Here is a 15,974-nt window from a genome sequence, read left to right as displayed (position 1 = left end):
CTAAGTATTGAACCCAGTGTCTCACGTGCTAGGCAAACACTTTGCCACTGAGCTACAGCCCGAGCCCTCAGTTGTTCAGTTCTGACTCTGGTTAATTTGTGGTGGATGTTGTGAATGTATAAAGTATCATCATGTACTAAGTGGCAGCTTCCCCGGCAGTTGAGAATTCAGGTGGAGAGGTGGATGAAACATGGAAATAAAATTACCTACTTGAAGTAGCATCTAATGAAATGTTGAAGTTTGTGGAATTTGATGGAGCTCTTTTTTTTTTTTTTTTTTTTTTTTTTTGTATCATGGATTGAACCCAGATGTGCTTTTCCACTGTCATGTCCCCAGTCCTTTATATTTTATTTAGAGACAGGATCTTGCTAAGTTGCTTATTATGACCTTGCTAAACTGCTGAGATTGTCCATGAACTTGGCCCATCCTCCTGCCTCTGCCTCAGGAGCACTAGGATTACAGGTGTGCACCACCGTGCCTGGGCTTGATGGAGCTCTTTAGAGTAGTAATATGTGGAAACCTTGTGACTTCTAAGGCCGGAGGATTTTGTAAAAACTACAGTGAGTTATCACTTTTTGGTCCCTGGTTATATTAGTTATTAAGTGTTTTAAAATCCACTCTAGATTTGTATATTTCTAAAAGAAAAACACTTTGCAGCCTTGTATATAAATTGTTTATAAATTAAGAATTGGTATATTCTTTTTGGGTATGGTTGCACATGCCTGTAGTCCCAGCAGCTTGGACAGCTGAGGCAGGATGATCACAAGCTTGAGGCCAGCCTCAGTGACTTGGATCCAATTTAAAAATTAAGAGAGGAGGGGAGGAAAGAAAGAAGACTAGGATTGTAGTTCAGTGGGAAAGAGAGAGAAAAAGAGAAGACTAGAGATGTAGCCCAGTGGTAGAGTACCCAGGGTTCAGTCCCCAGTACTCCCCTGCCTACATACACAAAAATTACTGTCTTCCTGAATTAAATCTTTTATCATTATGAGGATATCCATTTTATCATATCCCCCATCCTTGTTTAAAAATTTTTATTTTTTTAAATTTTGAGACAGGGTCTCATTAAGTTGATTTGGGCCTAAGTTGAGACTGGCCTCAAACTCCACATCCTCCTTCAGCCAAGTTGCTGGAATGACAGGCATGTACTACCATGCCTTATTGATCTTTTTCAATAAGGGCACAATTCTAGTCTTATAAGTACTTGTTTTAGAAACTTAGCAGGTTTGGAACTGCAGCTCAGTACAGAGTACTTTCCTAGCATGTGCAAGGCCTTGAATTCAATCACCAGCACTGTAGGGGGGAAAAAAAGAGACTAAAACATTGTATCTAACAGAGTAATTAGTATAGCTTCACTACTTGTAGAAAATACACTTTAGAATAGTAACTCAGCCTACCAACTTCTTGAGTTTAAGGTATTGTCATTGTACTTTTACCAATTAGAAATCCCTTACTGGGCATTCTTCTATAGTGTTAATGTTCATTTGTATTTATATTTGCTACTTTATTTTTTCTCACATCTCAGCACTATCCAGGGTCACTTTTCTTTTGCTGGTGGAAAAGCCACCAGTTTTAATCTGTCAGAGACTTTGTTCATAAAAGATAATTTCACCTCCTGTAGGATTCTTTATTGACATGTATTTTTAGCATGCTGAACAAAATTAAAACTCTGTCTTCTGGTTTCTTCCATTGCTTTTGAGAAATCAGCTGTGTTTAAAAAATAGTCGACCCCCACTTCCCTTTCTTTAGTATTCTTTTTCATCTTTGCTGTTTTGTATTTGTGTACAGTGTTTCTAAGTGTAAATATCTTTTTTATTTATCCTGTTTGGGTTCATTTGACCACTTGAATCTGTGAATTTGTATTTTTCATTAGTTCTAGAAAAATGTCAGCCACTGTGTGTTTAGATAGGCCTTTGTTGTGTTTTCACTCTTCTGATATCAGTTTATTCTGTTCTTGTGCTATATTTTGCACAAAATATAGCCTTCTACTGAGGACTATTTTTATTTATTTACTTTTGTGGAATCACCTCATCACCTCATGCAGGTACCCTACCAATGAGCTATTCTCCCAGTTCTGAACTTTATTTTTTCATACTAGAATTTGTTTGGTTCTTTTTCAGATTAATGTCACTTTTAATGGTTTTTAAATTTCCTTTTGGGATTTCAGATTTATCCTTTATATTTGTGTATGTCTGTGGAATTGAGGATTTGGACCTAGGGCCATGTCCTTGCTTGTCAGGTAAGGCCAGGCAATCATTGTCCTGGCCCTTTTTATTTTGAGATAGCATCTTACTAAGTTGCGAGGCTGACTTTGAACTTAATGATCCTCCTGCCTCAGCCTCCAGAATCTCTGGGATTTGCACCCAGTTGACAACATGCCTGACTCCAGCCCTTTTTACATTTTGTTTTGAGACAGGGTTTTACTAAGTTGCCAAGTGTTTGAACTTCCTGTCTTGGCCACCTAAGTTCTTTGGGTTACAGATTTGCCCCATTGTTTTAAGATCTGATCATTCTGATATCTAAAGTTTTTGAAACTGTTTTTGCAGATTTGCTTTGTTGACTTGTGTGTTGTCCATACTCTGTAGATTATGTATTATTTGTAGAATTTCCCAAAGGTTTAACCTTTCCCCAGGAAAAGTTTACCTACTTAGTTTAGTTGCCCTAAAACCCCTATATCCAGCATGGTCCTCAGGCTAACAGGGGAATTTGTTAGAAACATTGAGTTCTATCCTGTGTTGTAAAAATAATTAAATTTTAACAAGATTTCCAAATGATTCTGAGGCAAGTCAGTAAGATTTGAATTTCTTGGCTTGAAGGTTCTTAGGTCATTCATCTTATTTCAAAATATGTCTACAGATCTTGGTCAGGCATGTACAAATTTTTGTATATAGGTTTTCTTTTTCTCTTCTAATATCTGCCTCTGTTCTCTTTATTAGTTTAGCAGTAAGGCAACTCTCCTAGCAAATGGGGGAGGTGTAGTCCATAGATTTCTCCCCTTTAAGTTTGAAATTGGGTTCTTGAGTATTTTGGGTTTGGAAAGTATAGTTGGGGAGGTCTTCAAAGAATTCATTATCACTAGGAAAGTATGACTTCAATAAATACCCCCCTGCAAGCACATCAGAATGTTTAAAGTTCAAAATACTGACACTACCAACTATTGGTGAGGATATGGAGTAAATGAAAAAAATTTTGTTTATTGGTAGGATTGTAAAATAGCTGCTTTTGAAAAAGATGTGGTTGTTTCTTTAAAAGTTAATAATTCTTATAACTTAGTGATTCCACTCTTAGTATTTACTGAAGAGAATTTAAAGCAGGTACTTATTGTAAGACATACAGAGGAATGTTTGTAGCAGTTTTAAACTTAATGGCCCAAATTTAGGAATAGTTGTTGGCTCATGCTTGTAATCCCAACTACTCAGGAGGCTAAGGCAGGAGGATTTCCAGTTTGAAGTAAGCCTGGGCAATTTAATAAGACCTTGTCTCAAAATAAAAAGGGTTGGGGATATAGCTCAGCAGTAGAGCACCCCTATATCCAGTACCACCAAACAAAAAAACAAAAAAACAAAAAAAACCAAACCAAACAAAAAAAAAAACCCTTAGAGTCCATGTGTCCATTGACCGAAGAATGAATGGATAACAGAATATGATATATCCATACAATAGAATGCTATTCAGGACAAGAAGGTATAAATACTGATAGACTCAGCCACATGGGATATTATGCTGAAACAAGCTGAATTCTAAGTATGTAAGTGGCAGGTTTTGATTGTGGGATATAGGAGAGTCATGTAACTATTGCAAAGGAATAGAAGATCATATGCAATTACATATAAAATACATATATGAGAGGATACATAGTTCTACTTGTATAAAGTTCTGCAGTAAACAAAACTATATAAGATAAAAATAAAATCAGAACTGTGATTTCAGAATTGGAGGAGAAGGTGCAGGAATTTATCAGGGAGGAGCATGAAGAAACTTGGGTGGTAAACCTCTCCCTTTTTGTTTGTTTGTTTGGTACTAGGGATAGAACCTGAGGCCAAGACTTCACACATGCTAGGTGAGCCCTCTCCAACTAACCTACACGCACATATCTCTTTTAAAAATTTTATTTTGAGACAGGGTCTTGCTATTGCACCATCTGGCCTGGAACTTGGAATCCATCTGCCTTAGCCTCCCAAGTAACTGGGATCATAGCATGTACAACTGCACATCAAATCTTTGATAAGGATTTGGTTACACAGGTTTTTGTTGGTCACAGTTCATTGAGTTTTACACTTCAGATTTGTGCAGTTGATGCAATTTAACTGAAAACATGAAAAAATTGAACACTTATTTTATGATACGCACAAAGTGTAACAATGCCTGCCGCATACTTTGAAATATATCTAGAAACTGAATGAGTGGATAGGCAGGTGGCATAAATGAGTAAACATGGATAAAGTACATGTAATAAACTTTTTCTTCTTGGTATTGTGAACCTAGGGATGCTGTACCACTGAGATACATCCCCAGCCCTTTTTATTTTTTATTTTGAGGCAGGGTCTCACTAGGTTGCCAAGGCTGGCTTGTGATTTACGATCCTCCTGCCTCAGGCCTGTGCCACTGTGCCTGGCTTTGTAACAAACTTTTAATTGCAGGAGGTAGGTGATAGAATTAGAGTGTTGAGCTGTCCTCAACTATTAAAAACATTTTATAGGGCTGGGGAGATAGCTCAGTCAGTAGAGTGCTTGCCTTGCAAGCACAAAGCCCTGGGTTCGATCCCCAGCACCCAAAAAAAAAAAAAAAACATTTTATGGGGAAGATAACGAGAAGTAAAATAATTAAAATGAAAGGTTCAGAAAGGAAATTGGATTTATATAACTAGCCTGTTTTATAATATTGTTTGTTTCTGCCCATTTGAAGAATGGTAACTGTAGTGTTGTTGATTTGAACGTGGACATGTTTTCCCCTCTCCACTTGGGCTGGTCCTCACACGACTCTCCCACTGGGCCTCCTACCCCTGAACATGGCTTTTAATTTTTTTTAAATTTAACCACTTTACTCAACTGAGAAAATTTTAAGATTAGAAAACTTGATAACCACTGGTTCTTAACCTACTTTTGTGTAGCAGAGACCTTTGTAGTTCATCATTATTGCCATATGTATACGTCTCTACATATGTAAGAAAAAGATCTAGTGCTTGGTTTCTGAAAAACATGTTGAGCATGGTGGTACCTGCCTTTAATCCCAGCAACTTGGGAGGCTGAGGCAGGAGGATTGTTCAAAGCCAGCCTCAGCAACTTAGGAAGGTCCTAAGCATCTTTTAGCAAGATCCTTTCTCAAAATTTTAAAACTTTTTTAAAAAGAGAAGGGTATGTGGCTCAGAGGTTAAGCACCTCTGGGTTCAATCCCCAGTCCCCCTGCCCCACGGTAATATAGTTTATATATCTGTGCAGTTTGATATATAATGTCTTCATATTTTAATACATGGGTGATGTATTTAAAGCACTGCTTAATTATTATTTAGGAGTTAGAAAATGTCTGAAGTTTAAGTGGAGATGCTTTGTCTCTGGAGAGTTTTTGGGTCTCTGAAAAGAGACCCATGGGAAGATATATATATACACTGTTATTCTGGTGATGTTTCAAATGGGTAGAAGACAATTTATTTTTCTGTGTCTTCACCTCTGAAAGGCATGTTTTCTTTGATAATCTCTCAGGGTGTTAGAATTGGGAGACGAGGATTTAAAGGATGAATTAATGAAATGTAGGTTGACACATTTAGGTCAAGGATGATTTGTTCTATATTGAGAAGCTTAACTTTTCTTATTTTTGATAAAAGTGAAATCTATGGATTTTTTTTAATGAAGCAAGTGGTTTATGAATGACTCTTTGAAAACAAGAGCATGTTTCTTTCTTCCAAAGATAGTAACAACTTATATTTAGTGCTTATTATTTTTAAGACTTTATTATATAGAAGATTTTAAACATACAAAAATAAAATATTCTTTCAGAGAGCCTGAACCCAGAGTAGCTTTTCCTTCCTCCCTCCCATTATTCTCTGCTGCTCTTTCCCCTTTTCATCCTTCATGGCACTTAGTACAGTGTGCCAGTAGTTTGATTATTTGTCTTCCCAGTTGTGTGTGAGCTCCATTGTTGTAGATGATTGACACCTGTTACGCAAACCTTCAAATATTTGTTGAAGGAATTATCTGTGTTCCGTGGTTGGATAGCAGTCCAGTGTCTATTGTTCTACCTCTTTAAGTTCCTGTCATTATTCTGTAGAGTTGATACAGTGTACTTATGAAATATTCCCTTATTGAGAACATTTGGATCATCTTCATTTCTCCTGTATGACATATCAGAGTGAGTTATGATTACATAATTGTTGTGTATTTATGCAAACACTATAGCTTAGGGTAGAGTACTAGAAAATTCTTAGAAATTGCTGTGTATTAAGTATACAAGTGGCATTTAAAAATTTGGGGGTTTAGGAGAGTCTCATAAAAATGACAAAGGAATAGATGCTGATATGTAATTATACCAAAACAGTGGCATAAAAGTGCCCTCAAACGTAGCTGATAGGAGGAAAATAAACTGATTATTCTGATTTTGAAAAACAACACTTGGTAACAGGCTACATATTCATTGTTTGGAAAAGACTGCACCAATCTATGATGATCAGTGTTGAAATATTGTTGCAAAGCAAGCATAGACTGTGTAATATGAGCCATGTTAAGCATATTTAACTCAATCATCTCATTATTGTGTTCACAGTCGTGATAAGAACATGTGTTGAGACTATTCTGAAAACACTGCCTTACTTTGTGTCTTTATGCTCTAAAGGTCATTTGTCAAACGTAAAAATTGTTTTTGTCCATACAGATCACCTTGCTGTAATCTACAAGGTGTTTCACTTTCAGTAATAGTGATTCTTATCCAGGAACCATCAGTCTACCCCATGGGGCAGAAATTTGTCATTCTCTCTCCCCTTTCTCAGTAGCTCACAAGATCGCTGTGCTTAATAAGTATGTTACTAGGCCTTTATAAAGAAGAATTTTTAAAGTACTCCATTTAAGAAAAATTGAAATAAATGTTAGTCTTAAGTAAAATGCAGAGGCGAATAGAATTTGAGAGACTGTGTAGTCTAATACCCTTTTCCCTTTTGTATATTCATTACTGGGTAGTTGTAACAAACAGTTAAGTAACAGTAAGTACATCTTTAAGAGGATGTACTAAAAATGTTAGTGATAAGCTGACCTACCACCTTCACTGACTGGCTAATTATGGTAGCCAGCAGGATTGCAGAACTGTTCAAACCAGATCTAAGAGCCATTTTTTGCCACGTGGGCTAAAAGTTGCTGACTCTGGTCTAGTTTTTGAGATCTTAAGAAGAAAATATTAAGTGCAGTTAGTGTTTTAATGATTATACAAGCTATATGACCTAAACGATTTATATGAGCGAAGGACTTCCTCTATATTTTAGAAATAGCTGGGCATTGTTAATGAGGAATGATTGATCATTTTATAGTATTCTCAGAATAGACTTTTGGTCTGGTTTGGACTTCCCTTGTCTCAAGTTATCTCCTTTCTTCTTCCTTCTCATATCTGTTAACTACAGATGAAAAAAGCAAGGCAAGCCAGGCATGGGGGTACATGCCTGTATTCCCAGCTACTTGGGAGACTGAGCTGGGCAATTTGCAAATTTAAGGATAGTCTGGGCAATTTAGCAAGACCCAGTTTAAAAAAACAAAAATAACTGGGAGACAGCCGTGGTGTGCAGGCCTATAATCCTAGTGACTCCAGCATCGTAAATTCGTGAGACCAGCCCCTTTCTTGTATACAGTTACTTAAGAGTTTGACATTTGATTTGTGAATATACCATACAAAGCGGCTGATTTTCTATTGCCTCCTTTGTAAGTCCAAGTGAAATAATATACTCTCCCAAATGGTTTTGCAGATGTTTTTTGGCAAATTTTCTTTTCCAGTTCCTCTCTCATTCCCTATGATGAACCTATTGTCATCTTTTCTTTGAGATTCAGTTATTTACTTATACTTAATAGGCACCCATTGGGTTAGGGGATTTAGATAATTGATAGAATACATGCTTTTAGCATGTATAGGGTACTAGGTTCTATCCCCATCGCCACACAGAAGGAAAAAATGGCAGCCATCATGTTAATAATTTGCACATAATGGAGAAATAGAACTTAGATGAAGGTAATATTCGTAGATCTCATTGGGGGTATTAAGTAGCAGAGCTGGGATTTGAGCCCAGTAGGGAGATACAGAGCAGTGAGCTCCTGGTAAGCTAGAATTGTCTTGCTTGCCTTTATATCTCAATACCTCTCAAAACAGAAAGTTTTCATTCTCATTTTAAAGATAGGTGTACTTTAAGTCCTTGGCATTTTCACTTAAGAATGATTTCTGTCATAAGCAAAGGTGCTTTCTGTTTCATTTTATTATAAAGTTGTTTAATTTATGCTGCCTTTGTGTATGTAACTTACCACACTTTATAGGACATAGTCATTTCCTTCTTTATATAGTGTGGGTGGTTGTTCAGATCTGTAGTACCAGATGTCATTTCTGCCTTGTAGTTGGAGGGTCTGAATGCCATTACTTGTTTCATGCAGGCTTCTAATTTTGTAACACTTAGTTTCCTTATTTGTAAAATAGGAATAAAGCAATGGTTCATAGGGCCCATCGGCACATTTAAGTTTACTCTTACAGTAAACAAATCAGTAAAACATTATGCAAATTATATTTATTACTGTTGTTACTTAGCTCCAAGTTCATAATCTGAATCCAAACCTAGTCTTGAGAAGACTGCATTGAAACAGAATGCATAAGATATTAGTGGAGACACATTGGAAAAATAAGATTAATTTTAAATGTCACTTGTAAAAGTGGAAATTTTTTGCATATTCTGCATGGGATGTACAAGCATTTTTATTTTTAATGTTTATTGTAAAATTAGTACAGTTTTCCTTCAATTTTTAGAGTTACCTGTCAATTTGGTGATTGGTAGTGATGGCATTTATGAATATATGATCTGGCTTTGGGTCTGTTCATGACTCTGCTCTAGGTTACTAAATTGGAGATTTGTTCTGCAGTCTATCGGATATCATTCCTGTGACTAAAAATTCTACATAAATACAAGCACCACTGTATCCCTTCCATACTTTGGGCCATTTGACTAGGAACTATACCTTTTTTTTGGGGGGGGGGGCTGTAATTTTCTTCCCTCTCTCCCTCCCCACGCTCCCTCCTTCCCTCTCCCCTTCCTTTCTTTCACTCCGGGGTGCTCTAGCATTGCCCCCCCCCCCCCATAGCCATTTTTACTTGTTAATTTTGAGACAGGGTCTTCAGTTACTTAGACTGGCCTTGAATTTGAGATCCTCCTGCCTCAACAGCCTGAGTCACTGGGATTTCCTTTTGACTTTTTAAAAAAGGAAGGATTGGATTAAAAAAAAATTTGTTTTTCTCTAGCCATAGTAGTCTTAAAATACCCATAGTAGTCTTGTGTTTAGCAATTTGAAGAAAATTAATTTCCAGAATATGTGGTTGAGGTTTTCCTTGAAGGACTATCATATTCCACTGTATAATCATCACATAATTTATGCCCCAATTATTTTTTCCCCCCAAGAGTGGGGTGTGACCATTATAAAGCTTTTTTTTTTTCCCAATTGTGTCAGTATTATTTAAAAATCATTTCATATTAAACTCTCTTTGGTGCAAGATTAGGATGCATAGAGTACTACAGTGACAGTGATTATATGGTGAAATAGTTTTCTTGTTATTAAATTTTTTTTGCATTGCTGGAATTCAAACCCAATGCCTTATACATGCTGTGCAAAATACCCAACCCTGTTTATATATTTTTTAGTACTGGGATTGAGCCTAGGGGCATTCTACCATTCTCCAACTCTTTATATTTTGTTTTGGAATAGTCTCAAAAATTGCCATGACTGGCCTTGTATTTGGGATCCTCCTTCCTCAACCTCCCAAATGGCTGGGATTACAGGTGTGTGCCATGTTACCCAGTCTTGTTATAAATTTTTAAGATTTAATTAAAAATTAGATTAATATACAATTGTTTTTATTTAAATTTTTTTTACAATTCTGTTTTTCCTGTGAAGTTTTCCTATAAAACTATTTTTCGCTTTCAATTCACAATGCCATTCCTTTTACTCAACTATTAATTTTGTCATTCACTTAGGACCACAGGCAAAGTTGTTGTAACATTGTTTTCAGCCATGAAGATGCCCGTTGGCCTTTATTATTAATTTTTGGATCATGGGATTAAACCTAGGGGCACTTAACCCTGCTCATTTTTTAATTTTTTTATTTAGAGACAGTGTTTCGCTGAGTAGCTTAGGGTCTTGCTAAATTGCCAAGGCTGATTTTGAACTTGACATCATCCTGCCTCAGCCTTCTGAGCTGCTCGGATTACAGCCCATTAGCCAGCCTGCCTCTCTTTCATTCTTTCTTTTTCTCTTTTGTGTGTGTTGTATTTCTTTTGAACTCAGTGTTGTATGCATCATCTATTTTATTTCAGTGTTTTTGGATTTAATATTGAAGGTTTTATGTGAAAAATCTTGATTATTCCCACAGAAATGAAGAGTATGTCCATTGTTAGAGAGTAATATGTTTCATGACTTAGTGGGAGAATATTAACAGATTGGGCTTAAAATTTATTCAACATTATGTAGAAGGTAGCCTATTAAGATGAAATTTTGAGTTTTGTATGTATTTCAGATCACCAAAAACTTAATTTCTAGCAGTATAATTTTTTTTTTTTTTTTTTTTTTTTTTGGTGGTACTGGAATTGAACTTGGCTTTGTGCACGCTAGGCAAACACTATACCAGTCATTTTGTTTGTTTAATTTGTTTTTCATATTTTATTTTGAGAAGAGGGTCTTGCTAAGTCGTTTATGCTGGCCTTGAACTGGAGATGCCTCTGACTCAGCCTTATTAGTAGCTAGGATTACACCAGTTTAGTTTTTATATTAGTATTAATCTCAATTGTGTGTGTGTGTGTGTGTGTGTGTTTAAAAGTAATAGTAGGCGTAAGTAATTGGTTAAGACAGTACAGAATATACATGTAGCAAGAAGGAAATCATGCCAGGTTCAGTGGGACACTTCTGTAATCCAGTGATTTGGAAAGTTGAGACAGGAGGATCACAAGTTCAGGTCAGCCTGGGCAATTTGGTGAGGCCTTGTTTTTAAAAATTAAAAAGAACTGGTGGTGTAGTTCAGTGGAAGGGTACCCCTAGTTTCAACCCCCAGTACCACCATAAAAAGAAGAAAAGTCATTGCATGGTGAACTATTTTAGCCCTTCAGTTTTTTTATCTGGAGCCAAGGAGGAGTTTTATTTTGATTGAAATTGAGGTGATGATAATCTGTGGAAGGTGTAGGTCTCCTCTGTATCAGGATTCAGAGAACTACTTCTGCAGAAGATTTCTTGAGCTCCATTTGGATTTATCTTGTACAGTAAGAGGTGAACCTGACCATCCTAGGGGGCCCTTCCAACTCTTTATTTTTTTGTTATCTGGTAGAGGGGAGATTGTATATCATATGTTAATGTGAATCTCCCACTTCCTTCACTATATATGGAACCCAGGGCCTTGGGCATGCAGCCCCACCCTTATGTTAATCCTTTATTTTGGGACTGAGTCCTGGCTTAGTGGTAGAGCCATTATCCAGCGTGTGTGAGGCACAGAATTCGATTCTCAGCACCACATATAAATAAATGAATAAAATAAAGGTCTATCAACTTCTAAACTTTCATTCTAAATTTTAAGTCTAATTTCCTTTCTTGAGAATGAATTTTGACTTAAAGGCCGGTAGCACTTTGATAAACAAGTGTGTTCCTGTTTGCCATTCTTTTTCTTTCTCTTTTAAATCTCAAGAATTATCCACAGATGGGTTGTTGACTGATAATGGTGCCTTTGACACAAAGAGGTATTAAGGTTTCTTTGAAGACTATAAGTCCAGATAACTACATTTATTTGAATGACTTAATACCCTGTGACATACAGTAGGTTTTTAATAGCAGAAGGTAGGCAGGTGAGAACTACCGATCCTGTTTAATTATAGCATTCTTTGCTTTTCAGAGTGAGAATAGCAGTATTATGCTATTCTCTTGTATCTGCACTGTTTAGGGGTAGGGTCTAGGTGAAATGATACTGAGATGATGTTTTAAATAATAAAACTTGAATAACTCTGAAAAATTGGCCTTTAATTTCTTTGATGTGGTACAGTTGTTTTGTAGTGTAATACAACCAGGAAATCACTTAAATATGTTTTCATTCCTTACACCCACAAAATGAGAATCACAAAATGAGAATCTCAAAATATAGGGGCCAGGCATTCGTATTTTAACAAAGCTTTCCTGCTGATTGTTGTTTGCCCTATTAAAACACTATTGAGTGTTTTTTTATAGCAAAAATTCACTTTTGAAGTAATTTTGCTAGAAATTGACCCATGTAAATGGTGGGTTTTATGGTCAAGTTTCTACCAATTTGTTACATTTTTGTTTTTATTACAGTATTGTTTTTATTCTTTCAAATAAGTGTACACAGTTATAATTCACTGAATCCTTGCCATAAGATCAGTATTGTGATCTTTACCTGAATTTTTTTATATGATCCTTACGACTACTCTGTGAGGTAAGTTTTTTTATCCTCATTTGATAGAGTAAAACCCGGAGAAGTGTATACACAAGGTTATTCAACTTGTTGGTGTTGAAGTGAAAATTTTCAGGAAGTTTAACTCCAGAGCTCTGCACTTTGAAATGTGCTAGAGCAATCTACATTATTGTTTAAAAGTGAGTAATGAAGATTCCAGACTTCAGCCAAAATTCTCAAAAAGTGAAAACCTGTTTTATGACTCCTTCCATTTTTTTTTTTTTTTTTTTTTTTTTTTTTCCTTTTCCCTTCTTTTTCTCTGGTGCTTGGTGGGGATTGAACCAGGACCTTGAGTGTGCTACAAGTATTCTACCGAAGTTAGGCTCCTGGCCATTTTTAAAGTTTTGAGACAGGGTCTTATTAAGTTGCCCAGGGTGTTCAGCTTGAGATCGCTTCTTTCCTCAGTAGATTCCTCCCCACCGGTCCCCCAAGGGCAGGGATTACAGGCCTGTGCACCACATCAGGATCATTCCATTAATTTTTTTTGGGGGGGGGGGCGGGGGCGGGGTGTGGGTTTGGCAGGTGGTGAGGAGGTGGAGGGTGGGGATTGAACCAGGGCCTTGTGCATGCTAATTGAGTTCTGAGCTACATCCCCAGCCCCATTCCATTAATTTTTTTTTTTAACATGTGGACAATATTAAAAAAAAAAAAAAAGGCAAGTCTTATATATGCATACAAATAAGAGTTTTATATTGTTTTTCCCCTAAAATATTGTGGAGAGATGCTGAGCTTCTGTATTTTAGTGTTTGTAAATTTAACCTTTAACTTCCTTTGTTTTCTGATTTTTTTTTTTTTTTTTTTGCCATGCTGGGGATTGAACCCAGGGCACCCCACATGCTAGGCACATGCTTTTACCACACTGAGCTACATCCCTAGACTCGTCTCTCTTTTTCTTTTTTTTTTTTTTTTCAACAGGGTCTTGCAAAATTCCCAGGTTGGCCTTGAACTTGTGATCATCTTGTCTCCTGAGTAACTGGGATTATAGGCATGTACCACCATGCTCAACCACCTCCCATTCTTTTCATATTTGCAAAGTATTTTGTCATTTTTATTTCTGAAATTGACAATACTTAAGTTAATAATTTGAACTTTCTGTTCATAGTTTATTTAGTATATTAAATTGATGTGGGCATATGTGAAAGAAAAGAACAATTCTTTTTTACTGAGTAGGGTCAGCATATAATTCAAAAAACCTTTTCCTGTTAACTCTTCAAAAACTCTTTAAACAAAATCAAGTATCATACTTTGTTATCATTCTTGGAGCCAATTTCTATAGTATATGATCATTTTTGCTCTGCCTTCCCCAGTAAATACATATAATGAAACAACTCTGGTTCAAATTTGAATGGAGGTTTAAGGCTTAAAAATTGTGAAAAGTTGGACTGATGTAAGTAGTACTTTCTTTTCTTTTCTTTTCTTTTTTTGTACCAAGGATTGAATCCCAGGTGGCTTAACTACTGAATCACATCCCCAGCCCTTTTTTTTTGGTTATTTTTATTTTGAGACATGGTCTCACTAAGTTGCCGAGATTGGTCTCAAACCTGGTAGTTCTGCCTCAGCCTTCTGAGTTGCTGGGATTAAAGGCATGTGTTACCTGACACAGGAGGTACTTTTTATGATTGTCACTTTTGGTCTGTTTAATCTGTTAAACTAATCTAAATATTGACATTTTATCTGTACAACAATTTCTTATAAAAAACAAAGTTCATACTGGTGAAGAACTGTTCTGAGCTCAGTCGATATGAAATACATTCATGATTTTCTGTTTCTGAAAATCCTGTAAGATAGGTAATATTCTGATTATGCAGAAGAGGTAAATGAAATCTAGAGATTCATTTATCAAATACTATGGTCAGCAGAGCCGGTGTTAAAATCCATGATACCTAGGACCTTTGCTCAGTTTATTGTACTTCACCTGCCTTCTTTCTACGTCTGCACTAAGATAAAAATAGTTTTGCTGGGTGTAGTGGTACACTCCTGTAATCCAGCTACTTCAGAGGGGAAGCAGGAGAATCACAAGTTAGAGGCCAGCCTCAGCAGCTTTGTGAGACCCTGTCTCAAAAACCAATAATGGAAGGGCTGGGGATGTAGCTCAGTGTTAGGGTACCTCTGGGATTAATCACCAATACTTGGGGGGAAAAACTGTTTTTTAGTTTCCTTCCTGTTTCATTTGTTACATCAGTACTGTGAAGTAGGCATGACTATGTTGTTCTCAATTCTTTGTGAGGATTCCTAGGCTTAGTGGATGTGATTTTTTACACAGGCATACTCCTTTAATTCTTGCTGTGTCATAGGACTTGAGGGAAGGTGTTTTGTCGTTAAGTGCAGTGCTCATTTCTGTTGCACTACTAAAGATGCAGGTCTCTGTATAATACTAGAAATGTAGAAACAGGCATCTCTACCTGTTCTGTTTGTTGAATCGATAATTTCTTGGCTATTCCATGAAAAATTTTGGGTGCTGGACCACATTCTTTGAGTCTTTTGTTTTCCTGAAATTTTATAACACATTGATCTCTCATATCTCAGAGTGCAGCATTGATGAATATTGTAAGGTGAAGTTGTTTGCATTAAATTTTGTCTTTGGTACTCATTTTTTCTCTGTGTTGAATCATGTACATCTTATTAATTTTGTTGCTTTATTTTTCTTTTAGTGAATGGTAGTGTCTAGAAAGGGTATGTCCCTTCAAGAGAGAGGTGCCAATGTCCAACCGGCCTAATAACAATCCAGGGGGGTCACTGCGACGTTCACAGAGGAACACTGCCGGGGCCCAACCACAAGACGACTCAATAGGAGGAAGGTATGTATTTCATGGTAATTTGAAAAGGAGTTGGGAATAAAAGGAACCTTTTTTAAGGACTAAAACTTGAATAATGACCCTGTAAATGGCTACTTTTTCCCAATTTCCACGAAACACGCAATTGAAACTCAAAACTAATTTTTAACTTTTTCCCTAAATATGTAAGGCTGAAAAAATAGTTTATCATCATTGACATATCAGAAACCTAATTTAGGGTTGTAAGCATATGCTATGTTGTATTTGCCCTTTTTGTCTACTCCAGTACATGCCACAGTACATCTTTCAACCATTTAGGTCTTCTTTCTTCCATGTTTTGACTTAATGAAACTTACTGAGAGGAAGTTTGATTTAAGACCTTGTGACATCTGGTTTTTGGGGTTTTTCTTCATCATACCATTTACCACATACAAATGTGTTCTGAATGGTGAGTAGTTTGTTAGCATGTAACTGTCTTCTTTCCCTGGCAATCTGGTATTGATCTTCTTTTAAAATTGGAGTAGTTTTACATGG

The 15,974-nt window shown here is 36.4% G+C and overlaps 1 protein-coding gene across 2 annotated transcripts in view; it reads left to right on the top strand.

The window, feature by feature from the left end:
• TRIP12 (thyroid hormone receptor interactor 12) overlaps positions 1 to 15,974 on the top strand; it is a 149,370-nt gene that overhangs the window by 21,897 nt on the left and 111,499 nt on the right. For both annotated transcript variants that reach the window (XM_079132604.1, XM_079132605.1), the window contains exon 2: positions 15,318 to 15,464. In XM_079132604.1, the coding sequence (XP_078988730.1) occupies positions 15,367 to 15,464 (98 nt within the window). In that variant the 5' untranslated portion in view covers positions 15,318 to 15,366. The remainder of the gene's footprint in view (positions 1 to 15,317; positions 15,465 to 15,974) is intronic.

The sequence above is a fragment of the Sciurus vulgaris genome (assembly GCF_902686455.1).
Source record: "Sciurus vulgaris genome assembly, chromosome: 3".
NCBI classification, from domain to species: Eukaryota; Metazoa; Chordata; class Mammalia; order Rodentia; family Sciuridae; genus Sciurus; species Sciurus vulgaris.
The sequence above is the reverse complement of the archived record's forward strand: the minus strand, read 5'-3'. Positions and strand labels throughout refer to the sequence as shown.